Here is an 11,138-nt window from a genome sequence, read left to right as displayed (position 1 = left end):
CCCCACCACCTCCCCCTTCCTGCCTGCTGTTGGATACATGTGCACCCAGCTCTGCCCCCACCTGCCTCCTTTCCCTCCCTGGCTAGCTGTTGGGCGCGTGTGCACCCACCTCTGCCTCCCCGCCCACCTCCACCCCGCCCAGGTCTGCACAGCCAGTGGCTGCCTGCCCTCTCGGCAGCTCATGCCCAATTGATCAAAAGCATTGCGGACAGACAGACAAACACATTAAGCCCTTTATTATATTACAATTCCAAAAAATTCACAATGAATTGCATCAGGCCGCAAACAAATCTTGAATGGAATTTACTGTCCAAAATCAAATGATGGTGTTAAGGTTAAGGGACTGGCGAAATTGTAGTCAGTGGGATTTTTAGTTAGTAGGGGATACTGAACAACCCCATTAAAAAAACAAAACAAAAAGCAACATTCCCCATATCTAGTGCGCTTTCAAATATCTGTCCATATGGATATTTGATACCTGATAAATTGGCCAGTTTGGCACCTAGTATCTTTGACCTGGGATTTACTAAAAATTAGAAACTTTTTCTCGAGATGAAACATTTTAGGTGTTTGCACATTTATTACATTAATGAGGGGTTTCACAATAACCTAAAATTACTTTTTGTTAGTTTGCCAAGTGCAGAAGGAAACTTTAATGTTAAATAAATTATTTACGTAGTGCCAAAGTGTTATGATCCTGTAAGTATAATTTTCTAGGGATTATGAAATGTTCTGGTTTAATAACTTTTTTCCTCTAAATGCAATTTTTAAAAATTTCATTATCATACTGAATTTGTGGTAAATATAGCCACAATTATTTAAAGTGTTTCTAACATAATGTGTGAATTTTTTTTCTGCAAATTGTTAGCAGGAGAAAAAAATGTGATTTTTTTCATGGTAAAAGAATGGAAATTTGAACTAAATAAATTTAAACTGTTTGTATTTTGAATAAGGGAGAATAACACATTAATAATTTAGTATACTGTTTTTTTCTGGCACCGTTTAAATTAATCTAGTGTATTTATTGGGAATTGGCATATTTTTAGTTTTTAAATAACCTTTTAAGATGCAGTAGGAATTTTGTTGGTAGTAAATGGGATCATCAGTTTTAAAAACTGACTTCAGGAGTTTAGTAAAACTTTTGGCAAATCCTATGAGAATTTTTAACTAACCAGCAATATCACCAGATGGCTAAAAAGTATTGTTATGTATCTATCTAAATAAAACATTAGAAAAAATCTTTAAAAAAATAGAACCTCTAAAAAGTCTGTGCTACAGCATTTAAAAGAGAAAAAACATTTGGGAACCTAACTTAATTTTGTTTCTCCCTGAGGCTTCTGCATTCTGATCGAGATCCTATTCCAGATGTTCCTGCTGTGTACTTTGTAATGCCAACTGAAGAAAATATTGACAGAATGTGCCAGGTACGTTACTTTGCACATTTATCATTTTTATATGGATCAAACTGATCTGAAGGGAGAGCACATGTTGTAATAGACACCTTCAAAATCTTATTTCGGTGAACATTCAAATATCTTTTCTCAGAGTTTAATGTGCACATATTAGCGCATGTTTGCCACACAGAAAAGCATTCTATTGCAGTTGTTTCTGCAAACTGGAGTTTTATGACTTTATTTCAGCTCTTTGTTGTCAGTCGATATATCGTAGTGTTTTATATATGAATGGATATCTAAGCACTCCACATAAAATTTAAATAACTACAGCACTTTAATGAAAATGCTTGGATTTTTAAGAAAGCATCATTTATATTTAGAAGATCTTATTCACACCAAAAAACATTAACTTTTGCTTTCAGGATCTTCGAAATCAGCTTTATGAATCTTATTATTTAAATTTCATTTCTGCCATTTCAAGAAGTAAACTGGAAGATATTGCAAATGCTGCCTTAGGTGCTAATGCAGTAACACAAGTTGCTAAGGTAAGAGATTGCCTCAGGATAATATTTTGTTCATTGTTTCTAAAGAAATTGGCAGGGATTTTCAGAAGGCATCTTGTTGACTTAGACATAAACTTGGGACCAGTGTTCATTTTTGCTATCTTGATTTGACTTGATAGGACCAAGAAACTGTCACCATCTGTTTCTATCTTATGAGACTTGTCTCGCCATGTGATAAATATTGGATGTGCACAAAATATTCATACTGAAGCAAAACTTTCTTTTAAAGATACCTACATTATAATAATATTACAAGTGTGGTGGTGTTTTTAACGTTACACAAAACATTTACCACTAAAGTAGGAATATGGTTTTTTTAATCTCTTCTTTTTGGGGTTGACTTAATGTGATTTTTTTGTTTGCTCCCAAATTCATGAAAATTCATGATATAATTGCAAATAGAGACTGCGCCAGCAGCAGGCACTTGAGCACAAAATATATCTGTGATATATTAAGAAAATTATAAAGAACTAAGAAACTTTAAATAAAAACTGAGTCTATCTAACGTGTCAAACACCCTTTTTTATATATGGAATGGACTCATGCCAAAGTTTGTTTCTGAAGAATTCTTTTCATAGTCTGCTCTAATAAATTATTAGTTCTTAATTCAACTCAAGTAAAAGCTGAAACCAGAGGGGCCCCAACAGCAGTGAGCACACCTACTGCCAGGTCCCGCTTTTTCTTGCGCCCAGCACTAGCCACTGCCACTCATCATGGGCAGGGCCACATCTCTCAGTCTCTGTCTCCCCTCTCCCCCACCATTCCCTCCCTCTCTCCCCCCTGAACCTTCATGCACCTACAGCACATCCCTGCAACTTATGCCAACTCCTGACTCGCATGCTGGAAGCAACACTGGGTGGGCACCAGCATCAGCTATGGACATAGTTGGCAGATTATGGATGGCGGTCAGGGCATTCACTTGGGTTCACAGGTGACACTGCTGCATGAATGCATCAGCTGTGGTCCTGGGCAGTTGCCCCAGTCCCCAGCGGAAACTTACCAGCAGCATCCACAGATGATGCCAGGGTGTGCCCAGCGTTGTTTCCAGAGTGCAGGCTGCAAGCTGGTGTAGTCTGCAGATGGGGCTGGTACGTGCCTGCCGACCTGGCACAATGCAGCAGCCAGAGCTGCTGGCTTCATGTAAGCCAGATTCCATGGCTTAGGGGTCACCAACCTGCAGGCTGGATACGGTCAGTTGGTGGGCCATGTTTTGCCCACCCCTGTGTTAAAACAATGGCATGATTGCAGTGGAAGGACATTTTATGCCCTATCACTATCATTGTGCCAGTTGTGTTCCTCCCTCACCTTATCCTGTGGATTGGGAGTGGCTCTGTCCTGCACCTAGCGCTGCCCCCAGCCTGTTCCAGATCTGGGACTGGGCCAACAATCAGCTGATTGTTGCCCTGGCTATGCTGGACAATCAGCTGATTATTGGTGTTGTCTGCAGGACAATTCCAGATCTACTTAGACACCATGTACAGTGTTGGGGCTGGAGTCAACAATCAGCCAGTTGTCAGCCCCAGCCCTGGGAGAGCCCAAGGTCAAATGTTACATTTAATTTATGGTACCGTACAAATGAGTTACAGAGATGGTCCATTAAATATGTGGGACATCTTTGTGGCTGGATTGCCACTTTATGATGCCACAAATCATTTACACATGTAGCACTGTAATTATTTTGTGATTTATACATTAATCTCACCATCACTGTAATGTCTGCCAGGGGCCTCAGAGAGAGATCCTCAACTGGGATACAGCTCTGCTGACTTAATTTCAGATATCCATATTCTCTTGTTTAATACTTTTGTATTTTTCACACTTTTATATCTTAATACATGAGTTAAAATATTATACAATGAGCTCAGCATTATACTGAAATTATTTAATTGCTTCATAAAAATCATCATATCTCTCAAGTTCTTCCATATTGCAGTTAGCACTCTAGAACCACTTAGGAATCGGTTTTCTCTTATTAATTCTGATCAGCATCCATTCTGATTTTGTACTGTACTCAGATAGTTAAATTTATTCATTTGATCATTAGATATTGTAAACGATGCTGTAGTTCCTATAGGTGGCCCACCCTGTAACGTACAGATGCTAATTATATCTCAAATGTAGTGCGACTTTAACTACTATTGCAATTGATTTCTAGGTCTTTGATCAATATCTCAATTTTATAACATTGGAAGATGATATGTTCCTATTGTGCAATCAAAACAAAGAGCTCATTTCATATCGTGGTAAGTAAACATGGATTTTTATGCGCACACATGCACGTGCACATATATACATGCACACACAGAGCATATTTATATACAGTACTATATATATATTATGTGTTGTGATATGTTTTAATACAAAGTCATGGGTGATGGGCACTAACAGTGTACCTTTTTTAAAAAAGGGGCAAAGAAGGGACTAATCATCCTGACCTTAATATTTGGGAAGTTCATAGAGCAAATGATGTATAAATCAATTTGTAAAAATCTGGAGGAAGAAAGATAATTACTAGCAGTCAATATGGATTTGTTAACAGTAAATCATGCCAAACCAAACTGATCTTCTCACCTTCATCCACTCAGAGTAATTGGTTGAGTGGATGAAAGAAATATGATGGACAGTATTATATGTGCACTTCAATAAGAAATTTTATATTGTCCCACATGGTATTCTCAGAATTAAACTTGAAGAAACGTGGGCTAGTTAAAAATACTAATAGATGGATACATAATTGGGTTAATAACTGCAAGGGAAAGGTGATTATCAATGCTGGTGCTGTGACAAGAAGGTAGGGGGCAGTGGTGGGAAGCAGAGGCTGCGGAGGGGCAGAGGGCAGAAGCTACAGCTCCGAACTGGAGCTTGGGTTCAGAGTTGAAGTTGGAGCAGCAACTGCTGCACCCTCCCATTTCCCCTGCTTGTATTCAATTCCAAGACACAGGGCTTTTTTCCCCATGTTGAATGAGGAAACCTCATCCTGAAATTGAGTAAAAACAGTAATTGGCTGATCAGTAGCAGGCCTGAGAAGTATCTTGGGGGTTTGGTGGATTACGGACTCAGCAGCAACATGACAGTCACAAAAAAGGTAGATATATCTTTGGGTGCATATTAGGTGTAAGATGCAAAGGATGATAGTACTATTCTGTCTGCTCAGCACTGGTTACCCCTCAGCTGGACTACCTTGTGCAGCTTTGTGCTTCACATTTTAAAAAAGAGAGAGAGGATCCAAATGATAAAAGGGTTGGAAGGCAAGCCATATGAGGAAAGGCTGAGAGAACTGGGTATGTTTATCTTGGAGAAAAGGAAATTAAGGGAAGACATAATAGCAGTAAATTCATCAGTGGAGGTTTTCAAGTGGCTGGATAAGCATAATTTAAGATCATCCATGTATTTGTACAGGGGTTTGGACTAGACTCTTGAGGTTCCTGTCAGCCCTGTGAATCTGTACTATTACTGTCCATAAACAAGATAATAATTTGCTCAAGTTAAGATTATGTTTTGTCAGCTATATGAAAGCAGCTTGGACTGCATTTGTTTTCATCTAACTGGTCATGTTTGTTTCCTCTTTAGCATTCTCCCATTATTTTTTATTTAAAAATATCAATGATAATCCTCTGATATCCTCTTAAACTATGGATCCCACAACTGTAAAATGGCAGCAGATGTAGAAGCATTAAATAGAGGCTTTACCGTATATTCCCTGGGGTTTTTTTAATTACTATTCATTTTGTCAGTCATTTTGGTGGTTGTTAACAGTTACTGGCTGCCATGGGAGGTTCCTTCAATGTAAAGTTTGTAGATTATAGAAATTAATTTAAACTATAACAAAACTCTCCCTCTTCCCCCTCCCCCTTTCCAATATTTTAGCCATTAGCAGACCAGATATAACAGATACTGAAATGGAGACAATTATGGACACCATTGTTGACAGCCTTTTCTGCTTTTTTGTTACACTTGGTAAGTTTTCAAGTTCTTTTATTTTTTCAATTGCTGTTCTTTTAAACAGGCATGCATTTTAGTTAAATATGTAGATAGTCAAAGAATTAATATGTTCATCATTAAAGGAACTGCAGTCAGAGTAGACTCCTGGAATCTATTTGCCGTGTTGATTTTAGCGAAAATAATGTGTACCCTTGTAGGAAAGATGAGTCTCATTTAATGATCTGGAAAATTTTGTGGGGAATTTCAGATGAACCTGTGGTTTTTCATTCATATCTTTCATGGAGATGAACGTAGTAGAAGTCACAGAATGAGTATTTAGCTTTTCAAGAGGTTTTTCTTATTTATTCTGAATTTAATTAATGATCACTAGATCACCATTGTTATCATGTCCCCCATGACTTCACTGAGTTCAGGATGGAACACTTTTGAAATTCCCATGCTAATTTTTCTTATAGAAAGTCATGGTCATTGTTGCTATGGCCAGCCTGGTAATACAATATCTTAGAATTGTATTAATCTATTAATTAAGTCTTTCATATTTTTAAATGTAAAACAAAAATACTTTGCACTACTTTTCTTTCTTTAAAGCAATAAATAACTTCTTTGCTTTGAAAATAAACTACCTGAGACCACAAACAAAATAAAATGCATCTTATCATAACAGGAGAGCTGTCTGGTACTTTGCTATTAAACCTAAGTCTTGTTAAATACAAGGCAAGACAGTAATTGTGTGTGTTACTAATAACTATTTCACTGTCTACAAAAGTAATTTTGGAAAATTTTGTGTGTCTGTCTGGTTAGCAGTTCAGCAAATGTATTTTGATCGCTTAAAATTAAAAACCCTGAAGTTCTAAGCTGAGTTACCCTGATTTCCCTTTTCACTGCATAAAATTGTACAGTCTTGAAGATGAGAGCTCAGCACTTCCCTGGAGCAGTCTGAGCTAGGGTTCTTTTGTATTTTTTTAGCTCCTTTAATTTCTCTGCTGGTATAAGAGAAATGTCTTAACTGAAGCACTTAAACTGTAAAACGCTTTTGCTTTTATACATATGCAGTTAGAAGCATTTAAAATATGACATTAAAAACTTGAAATTCCAATGGAATATTTTTTTAATGAATAATCATTTCCCTTCAAACTGTTGAAAGCCAAATACGATGGAATTTTGGCAATAAAAAAACCCTAATTATTATAAGCAAAAATTAAACTGACCTACTTAAGTGTCCAGTAGGAGCAAATGAAAATAAAAAGCATAAACAGTATAAAGTAAACAAAAGCAAAAATAGCTGAGCAAAAGTGAAACTAACTGGTGTATTTAATTGTCTAGTAGGGAGGAATGAAAGTAAATAGCGTAAATGCAACAATATTTTGGACTAAACAGACCTAAAAATAAGTAACATGAAATTAATATAAATGGTTTTTAGTATTTTAACTGGTGATCTTTTAAACTCTGTGTACTGCTACTGTATTACATGGGATCAAGCATCCATCCATTCATACTTTGGCTTTGTATTTCTGTTTATATTGATAGAAAATCACAGTTGTAGTTTAAGTTAATGACTATATGGGGCAAACTTTGTGTGCAGTTGGGTGGCATGCATTAAAAATGTAGCATCCAAAAACAATTTTAATAAAACTTATCTGAATTATTGTGACATAAATGTAAATAGAGGTCACCATATCTTTTTAATAGGAGCTATTCCTATAATCAGATGTTCAAGAGGAACTGCAGCAGAAATGGTGGCAGTGGTAAGAAATTTTTTTTAATGTGATTATTTCAAGTATTTTTGTTTTCATAACTCGAGACATTTAACTATGTTTTTTTTTTTTTTTTTCAAAAGACAAAAACCAAAAGATAATATTCATGGCTGGTTTTCTGTTATCAGTTACAGAAAGTACAAGGGTAGACATTGTGTGCTATGTGTATGAAGTCAGATACTCCATACCTTTTTTGAAAAGTGGATAGTGATGCATGTTGCTTCAGCATAAAAAATCTTTTATTTTCTCCTCTTCTGCTGTTTTGTATCGCCTAGAAAACTGTTCTTTCAGTCTGGGTCAAGCAGAAGTTAGAAATTTGTAAAATTTTTGTAGAAATAGTTCATATAATTCAGGGGTTCAGCTTCTGTGAATTTATTTGGATCTCAGGAATTCTTAAAGATTTGTATAATTGTCAGAAGTATTTTGGAGGGTGTAAATTGGTAAAAAAAAACTAAAGGTGACTGTAATTTGAAGAGCAAATACAGTACATTGAATTGATGAAGGGACGCTGGCTAGCACTACAGATGAAAGGGACTTGGGGGTCATGATTGACTGAAAGATGAATATGAACCTGCAATGTGATAGTGCTGCTAGTAAAGCAAGCAAAACGCTTGCATCCACAGATGCTTCTCAAGTAAATCTCAGGACGTCATCCTCCCATTGTACCCGGCCTTGGTGAGGCTGCAGCTGGAGTACTGCATCCAGTTTTGGGCTCCACAATTCAAAAGGGTGTGGAGAAGCTTGAGAGAGTCCAGAGGAGAGCCACGCACATGATCAGAGGTCAGGAAAGCAGAACTTAGGAAGAGAGACTGAGAGCCATGGGGCTCTTCAGCCTGGAAAAGCACAGGCTCAGGGGTAATCTGGTGGCCACCTACAAGTTCATCAGGGATGCTTACCAGGATCTGGGGGAACGTCTGTTCACCAGAGCGCCCCAAGGGCTGACAAGGTCAAATGGTCACAAACTCCTCCAAGATAGTTTCAGGCTGGACATAAGGAAGAACTTCTTTACTGTCTGAGCCCCCAAAGTTTGGAATAGATTGCCGCTGGAGATGGTTCAAGTGCCTTCAAAAGACATCTGGATGTTTATCTTGCTGGGATCCTATGATCCCTGCTGACTTCCTGCCCTTTGGGCAAGGGGCTCGATTCAGTGATCTTCCAAGGTCCCTTCCAGCCCTAATGTCTATGAAAACAATGAAGAAAAATCTATTCTTCCTTATTACGACATTGCCTAGCAGTTAGAAGATTTATTATTTTTAGATTTTTTTTCAGCTGCAATTAATCTCGTTTACATATTATTTTATGACTTAAGCACTTTCATTCAAAATGAAAATATTAAAATTACATAGATACAGTATTCAGCTGAATCCAAAATAGCATTTAATTTAAAACAAACCTCCCAATAATTAGCTTCTTTACATGAAAAGTTATAAATTTCTTACAGTTTTCCATGTATGGAATATAATTATTGGGGGGTAGTGTTAAATTCATCTCCCCTACTGCTGCAGCAGGGAAAGAAGCCATGGGAGGGGAAGCTACCAGACTCCCACCCCTTGCCCTCCCATATGTCTGTACCTGCTACCTTTCCCCTTACCCCGACCACTTGCTCCCCTGCTGCCATCACCACTTCCCAGGCCACTTGGTCCCCTCTGTCTGTCACCCAACCCCTGCTCCTCCAGTCACTTGCTCCTCATGCTGTCTGCCCACCCATCCTGCTTTGCTCCTGCTCCCCACATTCCTCCCCGCTTCCCTCCCCATGCTGGTGCCACACAGCAGCTGCCTACCCCAGCCAGTACTCAAATCCAAGATGAGGCTTGTATTTCTCCATGTAGATTTAAAATAATTTATTTCTAAACCTTGCAAGTGTTAAAACTTAAAATGTGAACCAAATGTGACCAATGCTGCACATGTTAGGATAACAAGAGTTGCTGTTATGCTGTCTGGCTTGTAGTGGACACTTCACTTGCACTCATTAGTTTGACAGAAGAGTTAGAGAAGAGCCAGCTATGCTGAATCTCTTGGGCACCCTATTCTGGGCCTGCAAAGTATATTGGATTTTCTAGGCTCACTTTTCCTTTGGCCAGAGTTTTTCTCTCATCACCTTCTGAATGGCTGAGACCTGCTCTGCAAGTGGCTTCTTGAAGAGTTTAACTCCAGCATTTTTTGCCCTAGTTCTAACAAAAGAAGCCAAAAATATTTCATTACTTATATCTTTATATTTTGTTCCTTTCTCTAAAAAGTGGCTAGTGACTATAACAGTTTTGTAAGTAAGGAGAGTAATATTGAAGAACCCTCTGGCCTAGTTTGGGGACTACCAAGACACCCCTACAGGTTAAATAGAAGGGAGTTGACAGCTTCTGTAGTGATGATGCCTAATTGGGAGAGGTACTGAAACTGAATTTGAGGGTTCAGATGAGAATTTAAGTGTTGACTAGAGAATTTAAGTTGCCACATGAATGGGGAGCTAATTTGGACAATTGACTTGCTGTTTGCTGAAACAGGGGAAGCCTGGGATGGCCATCCTGGGCTTCCCCTTTACTGGCAATAAATAAGACATGATAGGATCTGATGCTGGATCCCACAGTCATGCCTCCTGCCATACATGTGTGGATCACGCCTTTACCTACATGTGTAGAGGGTCCCTAAATAACAAATCTGAAATGTTCTACAACTGATCTTGTGAATTCTTGCTGCTTCCTGATATCAGGTCAGAGTTAAATACCATCTAAAATCATGTAAAAGAAGCTTGTAAATTAATTTTGTTTAAGAAATCATAGGGAGGTTGTCTAACATTGTCCATTTTGAAATAATTTTGGAGGATTAGTAAGAAAAAGGTCTATAATAATATTTGAAAGAGGAAATAACCGTCCAGTTAGAGAAGTTCCTTTTCTGGTCTCATGATATCCTTTCATTTTTTGCTTAGAGAGAAACACTGACCTTTAACTTGCGTGCAGTCAGTACAAAAATCTCAATGGGAGTGTGAAAGTCAGGTTGAAGTTGCTTCTGCAGCAATACCTAATAGCTGTTTCCTGAAAATGGGAAGGTGCTGGACTCAGGTGTCCATGCAACCCTAATTGTGCTGTCTTGTACCCACGTCCTGAATTACATATTTGGTTACTGTTTTTTTTCCACAATTAGTATCAGACTCAATGCACACTTTGGATACATGGAGGAGACATAATTCAGATTTCCTGGTCAACTGTAAATCTAGAGGTTTCTAACTTCCAATGCTTTATTTTGCTAGTTGAAATAGTGTTGTTAGCATAGATTCATAGATTAAGGGTCGGAAGGGACCTAGTAGATCTTCTAGCCCGACCCCCCGCCAGGGCGGGAGAACAACAAAAAACCCCAAAAGAGACAAACGGGACTCAAATGAGTCCAGCCAGGTAGGCATCCAGCCTCTTCTTAAAGACCCCCAGGGTAGGGGCCAGCACCACTTCCCTTGGAAGTTGGTTCCAGCTCCTAGCCGCCCTAACTGTGAAGTAGTT

General features: G+C 38.3%; 1 protein-coding gene across 2 annotated transcripts in view; it reads left to right on the top strand.

Annotated features, from left to right (window-relative positions):
• SCFD1 (sec1 family domain containing 1) overlaps positions 1-11,138 on the top strand; it is a 154,124-nt gene that overhangs the window by 5,840 nt on the left and 137,146 nt on the right. For both annotated transcript variants that reach the window (XM_019518925.1, XM_019518926.1), the window contains exons 4-8: positions 1,334-1,424; positions 1,817-1,939; positions 4,113-4,200; positions 5,825-5,914; positions 7,589-7,644. In XM_019518925.1, coding sequence (XP_019374470.1) covers positions 1,334-1,424; positions 1,817-1,939; positions 4,113-4,200; positions 5,825-5,914; positions 7,589-7,644 — 448 coding nt within the window. The remainder of the gene's footprint in view (positions 1-1,333; positions 1,425-1,816; positions 1,940-4,112; positions 4,201-5,824; positions 5,915-7,588; positions 7,645-11,138) is intronic.

This window comes from Gavialis gangeticus, unplaced genomic scaffold, assembly GCF_001723915.1.
Source record: "Gavialis gangeticus isolate Ggan-Ray unplaced genomic scaffold, GavGan_comp1, whole genome shotgun sequence".
NCBI classification, from domain to species: domain Eukaryota; kingdom Metazoa; phylum Chordata; order Crocodylia; family Gavialidae; genus Gavialis; species Gavialis gangeticus.
The sequence above is the reverse complement of the archived record's forward strand: the minus strand, read 5'-3'. Positions and strand labels throughout refer to the sequence as shown.